Source organism: Phalaenopsis equestris, unplaced genomic scaffold, assembly GCF_001263595.1.
Source record: "Phalaenopsis equestris unplaced genomic scaffold, ASM126359v1 Scaffold000140, whole genome shotgun sequence".
Classification (NCBI taxonomy): Eukaryota; Viridiplantae; Streptophyta; class Magnoliopsida; order Asparagales; family Orchidaceae; genus Phalaenopsis; species Phalaenopsis equestris.
In genome coordinates, this window is record NW_018164582.1 from 1,249,348 (window position 1) to 1,276,939 (window position 27,592).

General features: G+C 34.1%; 1 protein-coding gene across 1 annotated transcript in view; it reads left to right on the forward strand.

Moving 5' to 3' along the window:
* The window catches only part of LOC110021729 (structural maintenance of chromosomes protein 4), a 99,780-nt gene extending 90,544 nt beyond the window's left edge, over window positions 1–9,236 (forward strand). Inside the window, 3 exon segments of the mRNA XM_020720341.1 lie at window positions 8,575–8,662; window positions 8,746–8,818; window positions 8,897–9,236. Coding sequence (XP_020576000.1) covers window positions 8,575–8,662; window positions 8,746–8,818; window positions 8,897–9,005 — 270 coding nt within the window. The 3' untranslated portion in view covers window positions 9,006–9,236.
* Window positions 9,237–27,592: the final 18,356 nt, after the last annotated feature.

Consider the following 27,592-nt stretch of genomic DNA (forward strand, 5'->3'; position numbering starts at 1 on the left):
GGGAGGGGAGAATTCTTACGTTGACGCCTAAGGGCAATTTAGTGATATATTATTTAGTATTGTGAGGGTATAGATAAGGCTAATACGTTTAGAGTTAAGGTTAGTCATGAGTTTATTGTCTTGAGTCTTAGGTTTGGGATTTGGGTGAGATCGTCTACTTCTTAAATTGCAGGTGTTGAGATATATCACATATTTCTCGAATTGTAGGTTCTTATCTTTATGTGTATAATTTTTGTTGTTTTTTGTTAGTGAAGAAAAATATTTTTTTCCTTTAATTATTGTGAAAAAATTATCCTAGTCGTACTAGCATGTGCTTTCGTTCAAAAAAGGAAGCGTGTGATTTAATAAATTAAATATATTTTCAAGTCAATGATTTTTCCAAATCTGTTGATATTAAAATCTGATCTAGGAGGACAATTCATCATAGAATGCTCTAATATATTGTTAGGCCTTCGGCAAGAGATAAATGATTGTTGGTGTTTTTAAGTTGAATGCAATATAGATGCGGTTATTCTTAAACTGTTTGTTGAAAGGAACTATGTTTATGGTTTTCTTTTTGCATTAATCCTTCAGTTTGAAGCTGTATGAGCATAAATTCTCAGAAAAAAAGAATTTACCTTCACTAAATTAGGTCATCACCATGATTCAGTGGAAAAAGGGGGTTCATGATTTCTAATAATCCCATGGCAGTTTCAACGTTAGTACAAAGATTGTAGACCTCATGAAATTTTATAAGAAAATTTTTCGTTGAAGAACACAAGTAGCCAGTAGAGATTTTTTATAATGCACATATTGCAATAAGTGCTTAAGATACAGAAAAAGATGTTTGGAAGTTTCATGGCAAACCTCCAAGTAAGAACTTCACAACATAAGAAGGATAAACAAATGACTTGAGGCGTGCATAATTGCAAGTACAGCATGTGGAAGATGATAACAACAAAAAATCCTTTATTGAGTTTCACAAAGAAGAAATATAAAAATTTAACAAAGGTACTATTACCATCATTAATCTGTCATTTAAAAAACTCCTATAAATGATACTCTTTCTCTTAAATATAATAGTCTAATATCGTGCTTTTAATTCTAGCTCTTGCATTATTAATTCAATAGATAGAATTACAAATTTATCTTGTGTATTATTTGTCGTAGAAATTAAATAATGATTATTGTTGATGGATCTTTGATGATTATACTGATCAAAGAAATATTTTTATAAACAAATTCTTCATTGCCTGACATATTTTTCATGTACTAACTTATTCACTAGTTATCCTTTTAAACGCGAACTATAAATTTAAATGTAGATTCAACTTTAAGTAGGAATTAGAAAATCCTATAAATTTGGATTTAGTAAATTTTAATGTGGTTAAAGTCTAAAAATGGTTTAGGGTGAATTAATTAGCAAGTCTATAACAATTATACTTAAATTAATTAAATTTTGACTAGTTTAAAATGACATTAATTTACTAATAAATTGTAATCAATTAAATTAATGAAAATTAAATAAAAGTAAATTAAAAAATTTAATCATATTCTCATTAATCATTATCTTATGGAATAAAAAAATTATTTTGCTAAATAAAAATAAAAATAATAAACTAAATTAAATATTAACTAGTTTCAGCACTCCTTTGGCCCTCTAGCTTAAGTCAGTAAATCCTATAAATTTGTTTACCCATTCAACTGCAACTAGCTAGAAAGGTAGTGATTAGAGCATAATGTTTGAGAAAGAAGACCTTCGAAACATTGGTTTTTGTCCTCATTTGATTTTTGATTTACTCCTTGAGGAAACCTTCAAGGAAATTCTCATATTTCTCTCTTTTTTGCTTCCTCCTTTTGAATACCAATGAGGAAAAGAAGAAGATGTCGTGAAGGTAACCCTTGTCTTTGCTCCCGCTGCCCTTCAAATGCTTTTGTTTGTGTAAATCTCATAAATCTACCTTTCAATAGGATTTACTAAATCTAGAATTTAGGGCTTAATGGAGAAGAATTGGGATTTAAAATTATTTAGGATTTAAAGTTGTCTTTTTTGTTGTTTGGCATGATTTAGGTTAAATTCTGCTTAACTATTGCTCAAATTTTGCTACCAAACAACTCCTATACTTTCTTAGGAGTAATACATAAGAAAGATGATTAGACTTGCTAAAGAACGAGATGTTCTCTACCATGTTATGATACTTAAGTAACAAGGCGACTGTTAGCCATGCAAGGCTTTGACATTCTGAGACCTTTCCCCCTGTGAAAATGACAACAAAAGTTTCTACTAGTGGTCGTTGACTATTTATCCAAGTGGGTAGAAGCAAAGCACTTGGACACATATCGACAGAAGTGTTCCGAACTTCATCTGGACTGATTTGATCTACCTATATGAACTACCTCTGGACATAGTTATAGATAACGAGACTGAATTCGCCGACAAAGGAGTTCACGTCTTCTGTAACTCAAGAGATCAATCTCAAATTTGCTTTTATACATCACCCTCGAATTAACTGACAGACAGATGCCGCAAACAAAATCATCCTAAATTATGACACAAACAAAATCATCCTAAACTTGCTAAGGAAAAAGATAGTGGCAAAGGGCAAATGGGCAGACTCGATCCCTTCAGTATTCTGGGCTATCCGAATAATGTCGTCCACGTATCTAAAAGTTTGAGGTTTCACATATTCAATATCGCTAAGAGGTAGTCTCTTTGATTGTTTTTACGCTTGGGGTAATTTTACAATTATGCTCAAGGAACTGACATAATTACTCTCAGAAAACAGGCTTCTTGAGTGGCTAAAAACTTATTAATTATTGCAAAGGTCGTCAAGTGGCCTATGAGACGTATCGGCACCCGACAGTGACGAGTTGTGATAGGGGTGCATGAGCGATTGTCCTACGCCCTACTTTAAACGTTAGCACTCGACAACGACAAGCTCTGCAAGGGGTGTCTAACCATCACTTGTGGCTTATGGGGCGAATCAGCATCCGACAAAGACAAGCTCTGTGAGGGGTGTATCTAACCATCACCTGCGTCTTATGGGATGAATCAACACCTGACATCGACAAGCTCCGTCAAGGGTGCATGAACGACCGTTCTGCACCCTACTTTAAACATAACATTGGGCAGTGACAAGCTCCAAGAGAGGTGTCTAACAATCACTTGTGGCCTACGAGATGCTTGAACGATCTTCCTGCGCCCCACTTTAAATGTTAGCATTCGCAGCAACAAGCTCTACGAGGTGTCTCTAACCTTCGCCTGTGGCCTATGAGATGAATAGTCACCCGACAGCGAAAAACTCTAAGAGGAGTGCTTGAACGATTGTCCTACACCGTACTTTAAAAGTTAGCACCCGACAACAAAAAGCTTCGCGAGGGGTGTCTGATCATTTCCTCTGGCCTATGAGAAGTATCTCCATTCGACAGTGACAAGCTCTGCAAGGGGTGCGTGAACGATCGTCCTGCGCATTAATTGTGGCATTAACTGCCGCCAATGACAAACTCCACGAAAAGTCCATGAAAACCGTATATGCAAAAGATGTGCACTCTCCAGCAACTTACACCATTGAAATTACTTGTGCATTCCAGCAATTAACTTGTAAAGGAGAAAAAGGCCTGGACAATGACACTCAAGACCTAAAATATTTTTATATGTTACGACAATTCATTTGTAGGTTACAAATAGCAATATCCTTTACAATGAAAAAAAAGAGAGAGAACAAAAACATACAAAACTGGATTGCTCTAACCTCGAGCATTTGAAGATTCTCCGGAATCTGCCTCCCTAGTCCTTGCGGCGCCAGCAGACTCCCGGTATGCTGACTCCTCTCTGCTCCCCGAACCTGAGAGAAGCTTCCCAAATTTCTTCATGTTTTGCTTCTTAGGATCCACTAGTTTGTGCTTCACAAACCTCTCGATCGTGAGAGAAGTATTGACTGCAATATGGCGAGAAAAACCCTAGGCATACGACTCCCTACTGACCGTCAAAGAGATTTTTTTTCTTTCAGCTCCTTATTTTCCTTCAGAAGGGTCGCCACCTCTTCTTCATGTTGTTGGGAATCTATTTGTCGCCCCTCGAGGGAAAGCTTCAATCTCTCTTCCACCATATAGAGTTTTCGCTTTAACTTCCAAACCCTCAAGGCAGATTACCCGACGTCCTCTTCGGCTTTGTCCAAGAAGAGAGCCTGGAAGTGCGAAGCCTACCAGGCAAGGGCATGATAACAGCCGACTAAATGGAACATGATCTTTTTATCTATCGACCTTAAGTTCCTCTTGAAAGCATGAGATCAGAACATGTCAATCAGAATAGAGGGATAGTCTTCATTCAGCAGGTTGGCAGGGAACCACTCAATCTCTCTCTGTCAATGAGAGCATAGTGATCGCTCGTCCAGACACCATCTCCTTAATCGTGCGAGAATGATCACTTGGACGGAACCACCCCCTCTTGCACGGGAGGAGTGGGCAAGTCAACATCGGGGACAATAGTCTTTCCTTCCCTCCGGGGGGGCGTCGCTCTCCGTCCGATCCGCGACCTCTCTTCCGTCCTCCGATTCGGTCTCAATGGAGATTGGACGAGAGGCACTACTCGTCTCACTTAGCTCTGGCGGAGCTATGAACAATGCCTCCCCTGCCGCCACCAGAACTTTTCTAGTCGACAGGCGCATTGATGAGACTTCAGATTCAGGAGGCTAGGAGAACAGGAAGTGTCCCCCTTGCTCTCTTTCGAAGAAACTGGCAAATTACACAAAGGTCATGAAAATGCATTTCACACACGAGCGAACAAAAGGATAAGTAATACAAACATTCATCATTTCTCTCGGCCAACCTGATTTTATCGGACAGACCGCGAGCTCTGTCGAATGAGGAAGGACCACCTCTCCCATGAGGCCTCTTCAAACCCATCCCTCCCCAACAGCTCTCTCCTGACCAACCTCCTTGTCTTCAGCCAATCTCCACAGATCCTCGGTCATAGTATTAACACCATTCAGACAATTTATTTGTTCGATCACTTTGGGTTCGAGGTACTAAAACAAAGAGAGGTGCTAACACTCAATCAACGCCCTGTGGTTTCGAACTTGCTCGGGCAGGGTCTTTACTTTTCTTCACCTCACAATCAGAGGGGAACTGCGGATCCTCCATCCTTCGCACACGAGGCGACGAACTTCGTCTTCCAGTCTATCATCTTATTCTTAAGCCCCAACAATTGATTCTTGGTGCCGGCGACAAATTGAATGTAACCATCACGACCAATTCGGAAGGAGAAAAAATGACTGAAGAGTTCAATCAATCACGGGATCTTCAACCTTCGACATAAGAGCACATAGGTCATGATGGCGACAATTGAGTTTCAAAGGACCTGAGCAAGGATGTTGCCATAGCAGTTGAAGATCGAACACAACTCTCGACTAAAAGGTAGCCAAGAACTTATCTTAAAATGATCAATGCCAGAAGAGAAGTCATCTGTAGTCTGTATGGTTGTCGGCTGTTGGCCGGTCACAGGAGAATTTTGGGTTCCAGAACACGATGATTCTGGATCTCTTATACTTCAGCGGCAAAAAAGACTGGAAGCTCTGTAGCAGGAATCGAACTGAATAACCCCTGGGAGTATTTTCGAACCATGGAGTCTATGACGCTAGACAGGAATGAAGAAGAGGATGACGAAACCTAGAGAGAAAAAAAAAAGACTGTGCGACCCGGGGAAAGAAGATGAATGAAGAAAGAAAAAAAAACATGAGCCTTAGTAATTGCACGACCACATATGTATATGTACATGTGAGAAAGAATACATTTGAAATCTAAACGTCGCCGATGTGACTGATACGACGAAACTACACGTCATCCAAGTATAGTATTACAAGAAGTAGAAAAATATTTTATTTTATTGCATTTATTACTTATTTATATACAAAAAGATAGAAAGTCGCGTTGAACACTTGGTTACAGCCGAGGAAGGAAAAATCGGACTAAGTGATCGTTCGCGGCTTTGCCCGAGACAAACCCTCGATGGCGAAGCTGCTCGTACATAAACTCGCCGCCCAGCCTGAAATTGTCATTATGGTTGTCCTTAGGCTGAGTGGTGAGGGCCTCTCTAATAGCCAACAGCTTCGAACACAGACATGTAACTTCTTCGTTGCTAGCAAGCATCTTAACCTCAAAAGCCATGAGTTCCTCGCGCAATCCAATAACTTCCCTCTCCATCTGGTCGACCCTCTCAAGAATGTCAGTGATCCTTCTTTTGTCGTCTCCTCAAGGGTGCCCAATGAAACGAAGAAAACACTCCTTCATCTCAGCAAGGCGGAGTATCAGTTAGAAGACACGACACCCTCTAATCGTCTCCTCTTCCCCTGAGACACCCAAGAAAACTTGATGGCCCGCACCCTGGCCTCCAGCACCCGATCCTCGTCATCACGCTCAGCACCTTGCTCCGGAGCACTCAGCTCCGCCATATCTATTCCTCCCGAGACAACCTGCGACCGCAACTTGGTTCACCAGTGTCGCGTCATCTTCAAGACCAACATTGGTATCTGCCGATACAGAATCAACAGTCAGGACATCACTTGCTGAAATGAGAGATGCAAAAAGCTATTTAAACTACATACCAAGAATCCTCCCCCATTCAGACGTGGTCTAAAGAGAAAATGTCCTCAGTGGCTTTTTATGGTCCTCCACCTTCATAATAGAAATAGTTTCTAGTCTGTTGAAGCCATGTCTCGGCCTCAGCCGCCGTTGCCTCTAAACTCCTTTGGGGGAACTGTAGCCCCCGCAACCACCTGGATGGGCAATCTTTCTCCCGCAGCAGAAACACGCACCCTTGGCGAGTGTTCCGTATGATGGTCATCAGGACGACCTCCAATCTGTCCTACAACCCTCGCTTGAGGAGGGTCCGCAAGAAAATCGGAAGAACCGGGCCGACTCTCACAATCGTTGGCTCCAGACTTGAGCACAGCTCTCTTCCTACTCACCCCTTCCGCGGATACCTCACCCGTTGCTTTGCGATTCACGTTTAACTGACGAGCCTGAACCCGCATATCACGCATAACTTTGAGGAGGACACTCTTATTAGAAGGCGAAGCTATTTCGCCAGATATCGCGAAAAACACATTCATACGTGTCAAAAAATTCTCTTAGCCTCATGTATTGAAGAACTTTTAAGAAGCAATAAAATCGGAGAACTAAATATGTACACATGAAAATGTGTCAGCACGAATCTCAAAAAGATGGGCGGCTCAGGAAGATGCAGATAATCGAGGGTAGCCATTGGCGATCATTTCTAGATGAGTATTGGCGCAAGAAGCACTTTATCTGAACGATCGACAGAAGACTTCAAGAGAAAATCTCATATGACGGTAATCAACCTTCGATACGATCGACTGGGAGTACTCTTTTGGTCTTTATATGTCGATCGAATCAAGGTTTATCAGGCGATCATTAACCTTCATTAATCAAATCGGTCTTCGGCCTTATTATATGCAAATAATTCTGTAATTATCAAAAATCTCCTTTGAAAAGTTAATAATGAGGGGACTAATATATATAATTTTGGAATATTGAGACCTGCGTATAAATAGAGGTCTATTTCATAAATAAATAATTCCATTTTTTGTCGGTTTACTACTGCTTTCTCCCTCTTAATCACTTCTTATAGAACGTTCCATTCATTGGGTTTGTTTTCAGGATATTTTTGGATTCAACAATACCATTAGTGAACATAAATGGCCATAATGATCAACAACCAAATGATTCTAACCCAGTATCTTGACTAATATTATTCTGCAAAAGGAACGTTTATCTACATATAGGAGTCAATGCTGCTTTATCTTTCTTTTTTTCTTTTTTCTTTATTTTTGACAGTTAGGTGCTTGGGGGTTGATCACCGCAATAGGAACGTTTTTGTTTTTGTTTTTGTTATTTTATTTTATTTTTTCTTTTCTATTGATTTTGTGAATCTTTTGAACTGGTTCCTCCCTGTCTTAATCAGGTTAAAATGGCTAAAGATTTTCTATATAAAGCATCTCTCTGGATAAAATGCTCTACGATTCAGTCAAATTTGAGCTTTTTTCAGGATATTTACACTATGCTTCAGCTGAAATATATTATTATATTCTGAAGGCTACAAAAATCAATTTCCGGGAGTTTTTTATTAACTTCGTGCTTCCATTATGGCCCTATCGGAATGCAATTACTATAATTGACAAACTGGCCCCTGGAGCCCCTTATGGTTCATCAATATTAAAATGCCTTATCAAAAACTGACTTCATGTCAGTCTGTCACTTGCTGTATTAATACCAATTGATACTCAAAATATTAGAATTTATTGTCTCATCTTTTGGCTCACTTTTTAAACTTTCCCCTAACGTTTTAATATAAATTATCTTTAAATCATACAGAACTTATGATTATTTTACCAAATGCGACTTCATGTCAGTCACTTGCTGTATTAATACCAATTGATACTCAAATTATTAGAATTTATTATCTTATCTTTTGGCTCACTTTTTAAACTTTCCCCTAACGTTCTAATAGAAATTATCTTTAAATCATACAGAACGTATGATTATTTTACCAACTGAAAAATTCTACTTATTTCGCAGACCCTCAGCTCCCTAGCTCTTGTATTTGCTCTCCATCACTTCAAGCCAACTCCGCTCTATGTCATGGATGAGATTGATGCCGCCTTAGGTCCCTGTTTTTTAACTCTCCTCATCTTCTACTCACTTCCTTCATGATTCTGCAATCTTATAAATATATTCAACTCATCACAGACTTCAAAAACGTTTCCATTGTCGGCCACTATGTCAAAGATCGCACAAGGGATGCTCAGTTTATAATCATAAGGTATGTTCTTCCTTCCAGTGGCTTTTTTTTTTTTTTTATAATCTTTAACCATGGTTTAATTTTATATGTTTGGCGCAGTTTGAGGAACAATATGTTTGAGCTTGCGGACAGACTTGTCGGCATTTATAAGACTGACAACTGCACTAAAAGCATCACTATAAATCCCAAGAGCTTTGCTGCAATCTGATCCCAGACAGGCGTTTTTGAGAGCTTTCTGTGTATTATATCACAAGCTTCATTTAAGTGGAGACATGGCGCACATTCACTGCAAGAATTTTTGGTATTTTTTTATGTAATTATGTAATCTAGAAATTAAAGTTTGTAGTTGGTGGCTGGTAACAGTGACATGAAAGAGTTTTCAGTTTTATAGTTGGGTTTCATGAAAATGTATGGTATATTCTATTTTTTAAAGGAAAAGTTGCGCATTTCCAATTAATTCCTATGTTTAATGTATTCTAGAAATTAAAGTCTGTAGTTGGTTGCTGGTACACGAAAGAGTCTTCAGTTTTATAGTTGGGTTTCATGAAAATGTATGGTATATTCTATTTTTTAAAGGAAAAGTTGCGCATTTCCAATTAATTCCTATGTTTTTACATGTCTAAACACCTAAACTTTAATGTTCACATATGCATCACCATACCCTATTGCTTTGAAAGGTGCATTTCACTTTTTAAAAGTTGCTTTGTTGTGACATGAAAGATTTGGGTGGTTTTTCAGGTGTTATACATGTAAATATATGAGTGTTGAGTGGTATGTTGTAATATCAAATTCCATAATAAATAATTAATTATCATTCCAATAGTTTATCATATTCAAATATTACATAATTGCCAGCTATTTAAATTTTGTTTGGTCACTATATATGTAATGTTTTGGCCCCCAGTCTACTGCAGTTTGCATTATTTTTGGAGTGAGTGCCCAGCTGTGTATCATTAAAGTAGAAATGATCATGCCATCTTAGTAGCTATTATATATATATATATATATATTTAATTGCTCGTATAGGTTATATGAAATGGGGTGAAGCAGCCTACTGTGCTCCCGTGAGGCTGTGGCACAGTGTGAAGAAAAATGCACAGGCGATTCCAATGACTTCCTCTTTGCTCGAAAAAGTTTTCAGCTTTCTATTGATGTTTGCAGGCAATTATTAATAGAGTAATGCTTCGTTTAAGATAAAAGATAGAAAATAAATTAATGATTTGAGCCATTTTAAATTTTATTTTTCCCTGGTTACTGTGAAATAAATAAAAAATAATATATATGCGCTACGTACTCAGATAAGTTGGTCAGGCATTTGTTTGTCAGTTGGAAGTCTCTTCTGATCTGCACTTCGATTTTTTCCTAATTATAGAGTGTGGTACTCAAATTTTTAGATGTATGAGGGATGAATAGAGACTATTATATGAGTTTCTAGCCATCTCTAGTCTGTCTAACAAAGTATCATCTTAAGGCTAATTGTATCAGAGGGGATTCAAGCCACCGACTTTAGGGCTCCTATACCGTGGATGTCAACTAATAAACCGGGGAATATGGCACGCTTGCACACACACATTTATTCTTTGCTTGAATTTGAGTCGAGATTTGAATTAACAGAACATTAAAATCTTATTTAAGCTTATTTGTTTTTTTTTAATTGAGTTGTAGCCATTATTGAGCTCAGGTCAAGTATATATAATCATGTAATTGGTGTCGAGCGTATTAGTTTATCAATTTATGATTATTAACAAGAATTAGTATAATTGACTAATTATTGATATTTTCTTTGTAAAATTCAAATATTTATTAATTGTGTTAGGTGTGGTATGATAGACCCTACCTTAACAAATATATATATCTTATCCCACAGGCGGGAAAGGGTTACTAGCTTTCCACATTACAACGTCGACTGATGGCGTCTAGTAAGCGGTGGTTGACGGAGGTGAGCGGTGCCTAACAACAGTCGATGTCGGTCGGCGGCAGTTGACAGAGGTCAGCGGTGATCGACAGCGTTCAACGGTGGCCGACGGTGGTCGACAAAGGTTGGCGGTCGTTGTCTACGGTCAGTGGTGGTCGACGGCGATCGACGATGGCATCGACCATGGCGAGGACGATCTTGGACATGAGCTCTTTCTCAAAGCCTCAAGTTCTCTTTTAAGCCTCCCCTTTTCATGTGAGGGGTGGGCCTCTATTTCTAGTGTTTTGAGTGCAATTAATGCAGAAATATAAACCATTTTGATCGGACAGCCCGGAGAGCTTCCCTTGATCAGATGATGTTTGATGGAAATTTGAGTGTCTTAACGAAGTCGGAATTGCGCAATCTTGGGCTCGTTGGATTCATCTTTTCGAGACGCTCCATTCAACTATAAACTCGCTAAATTTGACATCCGTTTGACCTTTTAAAATGCCTCCGGAAATCCTATAGTAGTGGTTTAATGACTTGATTTGAGTCTGATTTGACCCGGATTGGACTAACTTTTATATCATTAGGTCCGTCTCATCGAGCCGATCAGTTTGACTATAATTTTGCTGAAATCAGAGCTTCAGATGACTCTTGTTCAAAGTTTGAATGTTTCTTGTTCAAAAAATTGCATTGAGATTCGTGTTGGTTGATGGAAATTTGTTGGTGGCGTATCAGATATAATAAGCCATCTCTTGTTGGGCTACTTTTTTAACTACAAATAAGTATGCCCAAGACCAAAAATAAACAAAACAATAATCACATTTTTTTTGTGATTCTATTTGGTGATATAGCCTTCATTATTATATAGTTAAGTACATGAAGTTGTGTATCGTCTATCATGACTCTTTGGTTGACAGAGTTTACAAGACCCCTGAGGTCATGAGTTCGATCCCGCCTATATGTGGGATGAAACTCTTAGGCACATGAGGTTGGTCAGGAGCCTCGTATAATAGCCTCTGCCCTATCATAAAAAAAAAAAAACCCCGCTTGAAATTTTGGTACAATAAACAAAGCAATGATCACATTATTTTAAATTTTCTTTCGAGAAATTAGGAATTAATTACATTGTTTATTTTATTTTTAAAATGCTAGCAATAGTGGTATTTTTGTTAAAAATTTGAGGGGTATGAATGTAAATTTTGAAAGTTTAGGTGCTATATATGTAAATATATAAGAATTGTATCTTATGTATGTAAATGCCCCATGATTTTGTCTATTGTAATTTCTCTTTTTCTTTTTCTTTTCTTGTTTTTTTTTTTTTTTTTTTAAAATTAGGTGGCTTTTTCGATTATTGTAATACGCAAAACAAAAATGTTTGGTAAGATATATTTTTTAATTTATAATGCTGATATGATAATATTAAGTATTAAATTTAATGAATGGGATTTAAAAATAAAATTTAGTGCAGCAATATTTGAAGAAAATACCTCTTAAATTTATTTCAATGGATCAATGCGACAACGCATTGCCAGCCACTATTTATGTAAAATAAAAGGTTCAATTTGAAAATCATTAAAATTGTTTTGAGAAATAAAACTGCTGGAAGCTGTTGTCCGACGAGAAATATTCGCGTACGTGAGATATATGCAGAGTTGCTTATATATTAGGTTATTAGGATGGTATAGCTAGGTTACACTTATGTTAAGAGAAGAATTACAAAGGATATAATCTATGTATAACCTAATTGTACCCTCCGAATAACCTAATATATATGTAACTCTACGCACATCTTACATACACAAATATTTCTCGAGGAATGGAGTGGTATGGGTGTAAATCCCCCTATTTTTTAATAAATCATTATAATGAATTTAAGAAGACCAAAAAGCACAGAAAGCGAACTTTATTATCTGTGTCCTACAGGCCAGATGTCGTCCAGCTGTATGGGAAGATCCCACCGTTGGTTGCCTCATCCGACGGCTATTTTTTGCCCTTTCTGAGCTGTCTCCGGGCCCGCCCACTTGTTATTTTATCCTCAAATAAATTAATTTTTTATTTATTTATTTTCCCATATTCTATTTTCTTCTTTGATTTTTCTTAATGTTACGGATTAATTACTCGTAATTGAAGTATAGCCTTCGCATGCTTAAGTTGACCACAGGTAGATTAAGAATTAATGATCATTAATTAATGTCATTAGAGGACTGTTTATTGCCTCGTTTTACCGTTTTGCTGTTAATTGTGACGTCGACGGCCGAAATAGTAGCATATTTCCACTGATAAATTTCAGTTTAAAATAAATTTAGATTTGTTATTTATAGGTAATTAACGCGTTATATAAAGAGGAATTCAATTAATGATATTTTATGGATGTTTTGTCCTGATTTAAGATTAGAATTTTTTTGCATATGTGAAACAAATATTTGGTATTGAGCGAAATATTTTATTTTATTTATCAATAGTGTTATGTGTCGGAATATTACCGGCGATAGAATAAAAAGATTAGTGGCACTAGAATAATAATTTAACTTTTTAGTGTTGCACGAAGATCCAACACACACATATAATAATAAAATGCAGCAGGAGAATGCATCAAAATTTTTTTATGGAGAAAAATTTTCGATACACAATCGAAGTAATAGACTGTATAATTATAAGTTCATAAGTCTGCTCTTGCTCGAATTAGAAAAAATAAAATTATAATGTTGATAATCACAGATATATAATAGTAATCTAACTTTAATAATCGTAATTGAGCTACAACAAATATTGTTCGTGAAAATAATAGAGATGGCGAGCAACAAAGGACATAGTTTATTACTACAAAGATAATATTTTGTCATTAAGATTGTAGTCAGTGGTTGTAATAATCTCAGTTGGTCACGAAGATCATAGTTGGAAGATCTAGTAGTTGTTGGTCACATATACCATGGTTAGCAGCTGTCTGTAGTAGCAATTAACTATATATGTTATAGTTGTTCATATAGGCCGTGGTTGATAGTTGTAGTAGTAGCTAGTCATAGATCGTGTTAGCCACATAACAGTGGTCGACTGTAGTTGGAAGTTATCACTAGGTCGTTATTCCAGAACAATATTGTAATTTGAATCATTTGGTTCTTAAATTGAATCACAACATTTCTTATTAAAAAATAGTTTGAGATTTGTGTCAAATAATAAATTGTTTTGATGACACATCAAGTAGTATAGCCATTTTAAATGAGAAGGGCTTAAATAACCACCTTCTCTGTTAAAACAAATATAAATAAAAGCATGAAGGATTTGAGATGTTAGATATTATACATCTTTGAAATGTTGCAGGTGCATTAAATCTGTTAGACATTATACATCTTTGAAATGTTGCAGGTGCATTAAATAAAATAAAGAGCATTCGTATAAAAGAAAAAGTACCTTAAGGACTAGTAAATGTTGCATTTTCTTGATCCTTACGAGCAATAAAAATTTGATGATAACCAGTATATCCATCCAAAAATAAAAAATATTTGTGCCCAACTAGCTTATCTAACATTTGGTCCAGAAAAAGTAAAGGAAAGTGATCTTTCATAATGACAAAATTTAATTTTCTATTGTTAATGTAGATTCGCCAACCAGTAACTTATCGTGTTGGTATTAATTCCTTATTTCCATTCAAAGAAATAATCACATCTCATTTCTTATGAACACAGTGAATTGAATGTACCCAAGCACTGTTCAAAATATGATATATTATTCCAGCATCTAACTATTTTAAACTTTCTTTCTTAACAACTTTTTTCATCATAGGGTTTAATCTCCTTTGAGGAACATCTTTTGGTTCATGATGTTCTTCCAATAAAATTCTATGCACACAAATCAAAGGGCTGATTCTTTTGATATCAGCTAATGTCCATCGAAAAACGCTTTTACTTTCTTAAAGTTTCCAACAACTTTTGTTCTTGTAATTCAATTAATTATGAGGATACTGTAATATGTAATGTGGATAAATCTCCTAAAATGACATATTTTAAATGTGTAGGAAGTATTTTCATTTTGAGTTCAGGAGGTTTCACAATTAAAGGAATAAGATTTTTAATATTATATGTAGTATCTAACAGCTCAAATCGTTCCAGAAGATAATCCAAATCCTTATATTTGATATAATTTTTTGCAAGGGACAAACATCTTGTATTGGGTAAATACCTTTGTCGCACTCAGTTCTTATAGTTATCAGACTAATAATCAAATTGTGGTGAGAAAAAAATTAGTTGGGGGAGAAAGAGTCTGATTATCTTCCCTCATATAAATACCCACTCATTATTTGAGAAATAAAGTAAATATGAGATAAAAATCCCCTTTTTTATGTGAAACATTGGACAAGTTATTATTTGGCCTCACCTTTTTTGATATTTTTAAAGAAGATCTCCATGTGTCCTAATAAGACTAGGATAATATGTGCATACCATTTGTTTTATTATGTCTTCGTCGGCCTTGTATGATGGTGAGTCATGAAAACTTTTAAATAAGATGAGGAATCTTTTATTACAAAAAGATCATAATCATTTTCTTTTTCTCGTAGAGATTTACATTAGAAGCAATACTTTGGAATTTTTAATGACCAAATGTTTTCTAAGTTCATTCTTGGGGATGTTTTTTGGAAGTTATGAATGAATATAAATCACATTTTATTCTTGCCCTCATAGGATTAGTCATTAGTTCTGGCTTTTGAGGACTTTTAGTGAAGATGTTGTCCAAATTTAAGAGAACATCGAAGCTAACATTTAGAAACTTTTTTTTTTTTGAACTCTTGAAAAAAAAATATCGTGTTTTTTCTTCCTCGGTTGGGGTTTGCCTTTGAGGGCTACTCTTGGGACTTCTCAATATAAATGAGATCTAACTACTTTTTACCCTTCTAGCGCATGCTCTTTTAAGCTATTCTTAGGATTTAGGATGAAAGCTCTATCCAATAGAAGTTGTTTTCTAAGGCTTGCTCAGGAAATCAGTATCAATGTCTTTTACAAAGTTTATTAGGGCTACAAATGATTGAAATATTCGATAACCTACTCATAGATCATCTTAATTAAAGCTTATTATTGATTGTTTGATTAACATATCAAATAAGCTACAATATTTTACATTACTTAATTATTAATTAAATAAGCAAGAATACTTTGATGTTCAATTTATTAATGATAATAAAGAGTAATTTTAGAGCTTGCAAACAAGATTATGAAGAAGATAGACTTTCTCTGAGGATTAGCTTTCAAAGGAATTTTAATTAAACCATACCATGTTTGTTTTTACCTCTTAAAGATCTTTGATAAAATTTTGAGAATTTTTTTACATATTTATAAATATCCTTTTAATGTTATAAAAATTTTAGTCTTCTATTAAAAATGTATATGACATAACTTAAAATCAATATGTGAATAGCACAAAAATGGTGTGAAGGCCCTCATAAATGGATAAATCAATCCTCCATTATAGGAAGACAATACAAGATATGAAGGAGATAATGAAGCACTGGTGTTAGCAAAATTAATCATCTCTTAAGATAAATATTGTATTACTAAAATGTGATATTAAAGTGATAAAAAATTCATGAAAATCACTAATAATGGTTGGATTAATTCTTATCCAATCTTCATCTAAAATAGAAACAACACAACCATGATGTAATAAAAATATTAAGAGGTCGTGAAGATTGTTATAGATGGCCAGATTAGTCATTCACTAGAGGTGATGCTTGTATAACCTAAGAGTGGAAAAAAAGCAGTAAAAAAAGCTTGAAGGCCACTCAAGATGGCTAGACCAATCCTTTCCTAAAGTTGGAGATAACATTACCTTAGACAAATAATTTAATATTATAAAAATCATAAAGGATATTAGAGGAGATCACATTAATCCTTCCATAGAGATGGAGGAGATATAAATCAAAAGTTGTGGTAATGAAGTATAAGAAGGTCATTGGAGACAACACGAAGTGGTAAACGAGATTCTAGAATTGTTTATATGAATTGTATAGTATGATAGTTTGATTTTCCATTTCCCAATAAAAATAATATGATTAAATCAAGTGGCGAATACTTTTGGATTTTGAAAAATCTGTCATTATTCTCAAATATTCATCTAATAAATATTAGGATGATCTCAGGTCAATTTATGCTTATGAAGTCTTTGGGAAAAATGCGGTGATGGTTAGGGCTTGGTTGGCTTAGAAAGCTATATAGAGAAATCATCAGTGGTCAACTATTACTCCTTCTGAAATGAGTTGTATAATATATTTTAATCACCTTCTGAAATGAGTTGTATAATATATTTTAATCATCTCAGAGCTCTAATATAATCAGATTTCAGTATTTTCATGTCCTTGAAATCTTCACAATCACGATCATTCTGATAATATTATATAAGATTTAAAATTAATTTAATCATTCAAATAGTTTTTATTTATTTATTTCTTTTGAAAAAACATATATATTTAGTTCCATACTTCTCTTAGATCCCGATTTATGTTAAAAGACAAGTTCTTATATATTCATATGAAAAAATACAGTAATATATAGACAAGTAACTAACAACTCATAAATATTATTATGTCTAAATGAGAAATTAATATGAGTAGAACAAAAAGAATATGTATTTTCCTTTGCGTTTTTTTGTAATATTAATTACAAATATTTAACATTTTGCGTTTTTTTGTAATATTAATTACAAATATTTAACATTTTTTTAATATTATTTGTAAATAGAAAATTGCGAATTGACAGTTTGAAGTTTAATTATTTATAAAACTAGCATCCTCCTAAAAATATTTATAGTTATAGTCACGCATTGAAAGAAATAAGGATTTTATTATTCTTATATGGGTGATATTATAATAAATAAGAACACTGGTGCTTTGGTCGCGAATAGTCAAATTTTTAATAATAGCCATCATAAGTGTACAATTTAAAAAAATAAGCAAACGAATTTTTAAAATTAGGCTGAAGAAGATTTGATGTCCTGCAGACGGATGCGGGCAAGTGATTAATACTTTAAATACTGACCGCATTTTCTTAAGTTTGTGGGTTCTGGATGAGCTTTCCACATGTGGTCATTCATGGCTGCAATAAGTCAAAAAACAGCTAGCATATCATTAAGAAAAAGATTTTTTTTATAATTATTTTCCATCAAAATAATTTCTTATATACACATTTTTTTAAAAAAAAATTATTTGGGTTTGTTGTGTGATTGAAGATTTGTCGTGGTAGAGTAATCATTTAAAATCTTAGTATTGCACGAAAATTCAGTACATACGAATAATAGCAAGAGACACTAGAATTTTTACGTGAAAAAATTCTGAAAGGGCAAAAAAATTGTAGGGTTGAACCTAGAAAATGTAATACACTGTGTAATTGTAAGCATACAATTTCACTCTTCTTCTCAATTACCGAATATATAATTACAGATGTACAACAGTCGTTTAATTATCATAGTGATAATATAATTGGGCTACAACAAAATATAGTTCCTGGTGATAATAATAATAGTGGGCTATAAATGTCATAGTTGATTGCTATAAAGACATTAGTTTTTCATAAAAGCGATAATTGGTGGCTACAATAATGTTAGTTGGTCATAGAGTTCATAGTTGAAAACTTGGTGATAATAATAATAGTGGGTTGTAAATGTCATAGTTGATTGCTATAAAGACATTAATTTTTCATAAAAGCGGTAATCGGTGGCTACAGTAATGTTAGTTGGTCATAGAGTTCATAGTTGAAAACTACCTAAGAATCTCAAGAGAATGCAAGTCTTGATTAGACCAAATTTAAGGCTAAATAGGTTTATCTCAAAATTTGGAGATCACTGTGCTCCCTTCTTCAAATCTGTTAGAAGCTCCCATCAATTTGCTTGGACTGAGGAATGTGAACGAGCATTCACACAACTAAATACCTTGTTAGCATTGTTTCATTTGCTGCAAAGCCTCGATTAACTTTGAATATAAGTGGGCATTAGTAGAGAAGCCATCAGTTTAGAACTTATCCAAGAAGAGAAAAATAAATAATTCACATCTACTATGCAGACAAGGTGCTTCAAGGAGCTGAACGAAAGTACAAGGTAATAAAGAAACTCGTGCTTGCATTTATCATTCCAGCAAGGAAACTACACCCTTAATATAAGCCCACACAACACATGTCATCACTAATCACCCCATGAAATTTATATTGTCTAGACCTGACCACTCGAGAAGACTACTCATGTGGGCAATAGAATTAAACGAGTATGACATTATTTATACCCAAAAAAGCAATTAAATCTCCAATTATTGCCAACATCCAAGTTGATTTTTCCAAGGGATCAATAGATGAAGCTAATATAGAAAATGAGAGACTCTAGACACTCTATAAGAACATAGCCCTAAGAAACTCATGGAATGTCTTCGACGCAACTAACAACCAAAAATAGTATGAAGTGCTAGTTGTCAGCTTAAGGATCTCACTTGGAATTAGGGTAACTCAACTTTTAGTTATTTCTAACTCTCAGATGATTGTAAACCAAATCAATAGATTATTCAAAACACGGGATGAAATTATACTCAAATACTTGATAAAGACAAAAATGGTGGTAAACAAGTTTAAGGGTTTACAGACTGAACATATGCCACGTGAAGAGAGACAACTTGTTGACATACTATCCAAATTGAAGGGCATCAACCGTAGATGGTCCATCACCTTAGGCCAACTAGTCATTAAGGAAGCCGAAGTTATAAACATACAAGTGCAATTAACAGATAGTGGGATTGATCTCATATCACAATTCCTGTTATCAAACACCATTCTGATATAAATTAAAGATCCTCAAATATTCTAGATAAAAGTGAAGCATTGTAAGATCATTGATGAAGAACTATTTAGAAATTTTGTCAGTTTTAACTTCCTCAATTGCTTCAGAGAAGACGAGAAAGTTTGAATTCTATAAAAGTTTTTTTAAGAGAATGCATAACTCACCTCGGAGGAAGGACTCTAGCAAATATAATTCTTAAGCAAGGGTATTATTGGCCCACACTAGAAAAACGATGAAAGCATCTTCAAAAAACATGAGCAATGTTAAAAGTTTGCTCTAATGAGACTTCAATCGTTATACAAATTATAGCTTATAAATAGTCATTAGCCCTTCAAAATAATGGGAATGGATCTCTTAGGACCCTTTCCCCTCAGCAAAGTGCATATGAAAAAAATTCTCATTATGATTAATTACTTCTCCAAGTGGGTTGAGGTCAACTCGTTGGCCTAAATTATAGTCGATGTAGTATGAATTTTCTTACTGACTGGCATCATTTGTAGATACATCCTACCCATAGTCATATTTACTGATAATGACACCCCATTCGCTGATAAGAAGGTAAATAAATCCTTCAACCATCAAAGAGCACCCCTAAAATTCATATACGTTCATCAATGTATAACCATCAGACAAGTTGAAGCTGGAAATAAGCTCAACTTGAAGCTACTTAAAAAGAAACTAGTTGTTACAAAGAACAAATGGGTTGAAGTGCTACCATCGGTCTAGTGGGCACTTTGCATAACACCTACAACTTCCACCAGCTAGACTTCATTTTTTTATCTCATTGGATTGAAGCAGTACTCCCTGCAGAATAAGATAAAATTCAGCCAGCAAGTCATTGTTGCATCTAATATTGAAGATTTTGAATTCAAAAAATGAAAAATGGTTCATTGAGAAGACCTACAAGATTTTTTGGGCCTATTTGAAGAACTTAAAGATCAATTATCCTTACCGTAAAAAGAGATCAAAAGAAGAATGACCAAATATTATAATGTAAGAGTCAAGGAGAGGTGAGTCAGGATAGGTGATATAGAGTTGAAAAAAGATTAATGTCATAACTTGCGTTCAGGTGCTAGGAAAACTTGATCCTTCCTAGTATGGATACATAATCAAAGAACAAGTCAAACCCGGAGCTTATAGACTCAACACCCATTTAGGCAAAGAAGTTTCTAGAATATGGAGCGAGTGGTTTCAAAATCTTTTACACTTAAAGTGAAATAACATAAGCACTTCTACCAAAAAGATAAGTTCCCTTGCAACTTAGTCATAAGTTCTATGTTTTAATATTTAATTAAATTCATAAAAAAGTTCTATGTAATGTATCATAAATACATAGATGAGGTGATGTCACTATAAGGATAGTGACTATCTCTCGAGAAGGATAAAAACCCCCATACAACCTTGCAAATATGACCAAAAATGAATTTTGTCTAACATATTAATCTTGCAAATGACATTATGAAGGCATTCTCATCTCTTATAACCTGTGTGCAGAAGATGAATGATTAGTAATGTTAAAATTCTATTCACATTATAATTAGTAATCAATCCAGATTTGGTTTACAATCATGCATTGTTTTTTGCTATTTTCTTCAAAGCATGTGTAGTAACTTTGTTGGTGTCATTGTAGTTGTTGCATCCAAGTTTATGCCACAACCTTATTTTCACTATAGGCATATACTTTAGTGCTTACATTATAACTTTTCTTATGATGTAGTCATCGTTGGACATTAACATATATTACAATCTCAATTGTTCCAGACATGCCTTGTACATGACCTATGTAGCAACTCAACTTACGCCATTTTTGTTGATGCATCCAAAATTGCATCACAATCACATATTAACCACAACCATCTATTGCAAGTAAAATCCCACAACCTCATTTGCATATTTATATTTTGCTAGATAAATATTAATAAACTAAAATAAAATATATTGCATCATGATCAACATCTCAGTATTCTTCTCCTAGACTCTAAGCATATTTATATTTTGCTTGGTCTATAGTGACCACAACTATATATAAGCACATTATGTGCATCGCTTATTATGTCATAGCCAATCTCATCAAACATTTACAATATTAACTATTCATATATGCTCTTTGCAATGTTATCAATAAACTCACAAGAAAATTATTTTCTATTTTATTTTGTAATTTTATTTAGGCAATTTTCATAGCTCAAAATGCACATTTCATATCAAAACTCATTGTAATGTCCTTTTCAATTATTAATATTTCTTAAATTAAATTTATAACTATAATTAAGCATTTGAGTTTAGAGGGAGCCAAAAAATTTTCTTTTTAGTTTTGTGGTGGGGGCAAAACATACTGTATCAGTGAAGCAATGAAAATGATAATTATGTCTGGTTGAACAAGATGAGGGTAATTAGGAGAAATTAACAGCAGAAAAAGGCTAATTCTAAGCTTAAACCATAATTACTCCATACTTAATCAAATATTTATTGACCTTTCAAAGAGTAAACTCTTATACTCAAATGGAATCTGACCATTAACTCCAGACTGCGAATTTGACCGTTGAAAAAATTAAATTAAATTAACGATTGACTAATAAGATAAGCTGTTGATTTGATATCATTATAGTTTTTTTTTTTTTAATTTTATTTGTATTTTAAAAAATATATCTATTTATTTAATATGTCTGCGTCAAAGGCCACCATCACCACCTCATTGGCCTCGATCATTGTCCTGCTAGACAGCTCTGCCGCCACCGTATAAATGAATAAAAATACATTTTTAAAATATTAAATAAATTTTATTTTGTATCAAAATATAAATAAACTAAAATAAAATTATCATGCTAGATAAATATTCCTGCATGACTTCTTTTTTATATATTTATAATTTTATTAACTATTTATTTTTTATATTTATTTTTTATGTATTTCTACAAATTCTATCCCGATTTTTTTCTCTAGAACAATGAATATCTAGTAATTTATTTGAGACAACTATAGTTTATTAAAAAACATCAGTGAATCTGCAAAAAAATAATTTGATGTTTAAAAAGTTGCGATGATTATTACAACTTAAAAAAAAAAAAGTCAGACAACAGATTCCGTCGCATAGAGTCAGGAATGGTGGGAAAACGCAGATTTTAGCAGCAGTTTTTTGAAAAAATAATAAGAACATAATTTACTTAACAGATAAAAACTACAGTATGTTACCGCACTGTCGCCCTAAACGGGCTTTAAGATGATCAAAATCTATCATAAGCACTATCACATTTTTAATGAAAAAAGTCATAGTATGAGCTGTAAAATAATGAAAAAATCATTTGGCTCAATATATATATAGTGTGTTATAAAATTCTCATTGAATAATTGTTTAGCACGTGGGTATTCTCATTGAAGCTGGTCAGCTGGAAATATTGCTGCTTTATTATTACTTGTGTAGGTTCAAGACACAGAAGGTCCACATGGCACAGAATTCTTTGGTATATTTTCTTAAGTTTGCTAGCTACTATTTAACTCATTATAATTAGTATTACAATTATTGATGAGCTGCAAAACAAATGCTTATTTGCAAAAAGTGGGGGCCAATTACATAAAAAATGCTATTATTTACCATTTAACCCCTAAAAGAACATGGCGGAAAAGGGCATCTAATTATTTAGTTTAACAAGGGCTTGGTCCTTGGTCTTTTTCCCCACAATATTGTCGGTGTAGCCGACAGCACCGAGGGAGAAGTTTCGAATATTTCAAAAATTAAAAAATTAAATTATTTAAATTGTATTTGGTTGATTGTTAGGAAGTCTTTATCATTTATAAGTAAGAATTCCGTGAATGATATGCTGAATTATATACATATATATATATATATATATATATATATATATATATATATATATATATATATAGGGTTTAGGGTATATATATATATATAGTGCAACAAGTTTTGTCCTGTTGGTAGAATAGTCTCTTTGAAGGTCGTAAATACCCTCAGGTCACGGGCTCGTAGCTTCCTCTGGCCAGTTTATCGGTAGTGAGAGCAGTCCCCAAATAGTTAGGCACATGAGGGTGGCTGGGGGGCTTGTATAATAGCCTCTGATCATTCTTTATATAATGTGTTTATCTTTTTTATACAATGTAATGAAAATATATGAGGGTTTATCGTGCTTTCGGCTTTGGCATGCCATATTCCCCTTATATAAATAAATTATAGAAATATGTTAAATTATGTGTAATTATAGTATTGTTTACATTATTCTTTAAATGTATAAAAACATATAATTTCTTATGCTCCAAAAATTAATATCCAACAATCTCTATCTTTGACATGACGCATCACCTACTTCGCAATAAATACAATAAAATTCTAATCTTTTTCTTTAAGTTATTAAATATTTAATGAGTTGGCCAAAATTTGGACAAATGTATTAAATTGATGATTCTTTTTTGTTTTTGAGTTAAATATTAATTTCATTAGCCAATACATATCTGCTCTAATTGGTGTGTTACATGATATTTTAGATATTTTACACATAAAGGTTTTTCACTCAGCTGTCCTACGACAGTCAATTGAAATCAGTTGAACCTGGTTTTGCAAGATTTGTCCGTTCAACTGTGTTGTTCATGGTTGTCGATCGGCCTTAAATGATCTTTCGATCGATAAGACTTGACTTGATCGGTTTGACTTTTTCCATCAACTATTCAAGTCTGGTTGTTGACTATTGATCAACGAACGAGGAGGTTCTGTCGCAGAGCATGGCTAGGATATTGGGTCGATGGTGAATTACTGCAATTCGATAAGTAGCTCGCATTTTGTCTCTAGGTGTCAAACTACTCATCACCTAAGCTTTTTCATCTCCTCAACACCTAGTTTTATGCTTCTCTTTTAAATGCCTTCATTCTATGCCATAAAAGTAGTGCAGCCCTCAACACCTTCTTATAAAATTTTCGTGTCAGTTTAAGTTGTACGTTCTACAACACAATAGGCCCAATGCTTTCTTTCAGTTCAACCATCCAACTTCAATTCTAATAATAACATTCTCATCTATATCACCATCACTTTGAAATATTGACCTGAGATATATGAATTGTTCACTGCTATTAATGGTTTGATCATACATTGCCACATAAAAAGTATCATCATTGAAACTCAATGGTTTTCGGTATGGGAGAAATATGGGAGTTTCAATGGTCTCTGTAAGTCGCGATCTCGTCGCTGCCTTCCCGACTAGCTTTAATGACGACTCTATCGCGTAGTTCATTCAAGAAGGCGAGGGGTTTGAGAGAAACTGGGAGGGGGAGGGAGATAAGCGAGGGGGTTTCGTTGGAGATGGGCGAAACTGGGAGAGGGAGAGGTCGTAAACAAGGGTTTCAGGATTGGGGGAGAAGAAATGAGGTTTGAGGAGTGGGAATCAAATTTAAGGACATTGGTTTTTTGTCGAATTTGCGTTTGATTATTTCAACACAATTTCTAACTGCAAAGTTTGCGATGAAATTTACGTCATAAATAGTTCGACGCAATTAAGCATGTGTTTGCGTAGACTTCTTCCATGCAAATTCCGTCGCAATCTAGCATCTCAATTCAACGTTTTGAGTTCAGTGTTTATGTCCAATTGTTCCCCGCAAATTAGATGCAAAATACGATGCAAATATGTTTTTGATGCAAATCAGCAAAAAATCTGACGCTAATATTTATATCGAAAAAAATCCGACACTAGTTCTCAACATCTTCTATGGTGTCTTCCTCTTCTTTCATGAAGACGTGTTTATGGTCTAAAGTACAATTTGATCAAAAAAAATAATTCTTACACCATCTAAAATGTTCATAAATTAAACTAGCTAGTACCCAGTTAACAATCAGCAAATCTCTTATTATTCCACAGACTAAAAATAATTAAACAAATTAGGTGCTAAGAGACAAATTAATATTCCCTAAACTTGAGCTAATCTATTATATATCGAGGTAGGAATGACGTCCATATCACTACTTACTAGGTTCAATGTCCAATGCCACCTCTTTTCTCCTTTACATCTTTCAGTGTAGGCTTGCCCAAGAGATGAATTGAAAGCACCAACCCTCCAACCAATTAGCATTTCACACGTAGCGTTAGATTTTGACAATGTAACTACCTCCTTAAAAGTTAAAAAATGTCAGATTATAATATATATATATATATATATCACACCATGCAATTCTTATGCATTTACATGATTATCACAGAAGTATACATGCAATTCCATGTATTTACATATTTAACAATTAAATCTTTCATACTGCATAAAAATACCAATACATATTGCATGCATTATGTAAGATAACATGTATGTAAAAATTGAGGTTTAGATGATATAACTGTAAATACATGGGAATATAAAGATATGCATGTAAAATTTCCTAAGATAAAATCTTAGTGAGATCTATATTGAGTCAAATGTCAATCAATTAAGAATAATATGATAATTTTGAATTTGTGCTAGATCTTTATGCCTCTTGTCCTAAAAGATAGATGACGACAACCCTAAGCGGTTTGATACATGTTGTTGGAGATATGCATCATATCTAATTTATATTGATGGCCTCGAGGCTGGTGTCAAATGTCATTTTAATTGTGTGTACATCAAAATTGTCAACACAAAACTTAAAGCATTCGAACGGCCCAGACAACGGTCAGACAACTAAGGCGACCTTCAGCCCTACTGTCCACTGCATGATCAATAATTGACCGACACACTATGGCGAGAGTTTTAAATAACAAACCACGCCGACAATCCTGATCAACTAGGACGTAGACGAGAATCTTTATCGAGGCTAATTAGTCTGCGACAGACGAGATCGACATTTTATTAGGTGCCTCGATTGCCTGACACGTATTTCAAAGAGACACAGTCGTTACTCAACCGGTTGCCTCTGTCGGTCAAATTCAAGCAAGTCAGTCAACCAATTTCTGACATATTAAAATTGATATTGTAATACCCATATAGTATGAAATTTACATAATTTATCAGAGCATCAACTATATTAATAGCGGTAACCATAACTTCTTCATCCTTTCTGTAAATGTACGTCAATTCCTAACATATTAAAATTGAAATTGTAATACTCATATAGTATGAAATTTACATCATTTATCAGAGCATCAACTATATTAATAGCAGTAACCATAACTTCTTCATCCTTTCTGTAAATGTACAAAATACATCTCTATAAAAAATCCTTTACAGAGTCTCTTTACAGAAATCTTTCGACTTGGTATGCTCTCTTTATCTCTTCCTTCATTCACTCAATCTTAAACTTTCGCGGCATGTTCATAAAGAATAATTTAAGATTTATCAAATTGGATGGAAATATTTTTAGTTATGACCTTGAGATAAGTGCTAAAGAACATGTGTTTTATCAAAGTTGATTTGAGAGTTTGCGAAAATCTTAATGTGATCCAATGGAGAAGGAATTGGGATAATGATTTGGTGTCATCATTAATAGAAATCATGTGTATTTGATTTGATGTTTAGAATTAATAATAAGTTATTATTTCTAAACCATAATAAATGTTTAAATTTAAATACATTGAAAATAGACCCAAACAAAAGTAATATAGCCTCTTTAAATAATTTACTCCAAATAATCAATGTGACAGAATAAGATGTTGGAAGTGAATTGACTCTCACACCCTCTCTATATTTCAACATAAATATATATAAATTTATATAATATAAAAATTTTATCATCAAATTATTTCAGTATTTAGTCTTATTAGTTTGCCACTAAACAAAAATTACATAATAATAATAATAATAATAATAATATTATTATTATTATTATTATTAATATTATTATTATTATTATTATTAAGTCTGCCTTTTTGTCACGGACAAAAAAGTCTCACATCGGTTAGGTGGAGGATCGAAAAGTAATATTTAAGTCCTGGGCTACTCACCACCCAAAGAACTATTTGATAGGCAACAAGTGGTATTAGAGCAGATTATTATCTGCTAGGTGTGTAGACCCTCCATGGTCCAGTGGGACCATCGTTGGAGCCTATTCGTGACGATGGTGTCACGTGATTGGGTGGAAGAGAATGTCACGGACAAAAAGTCTCACATTTGCTAGATGTAGGGCC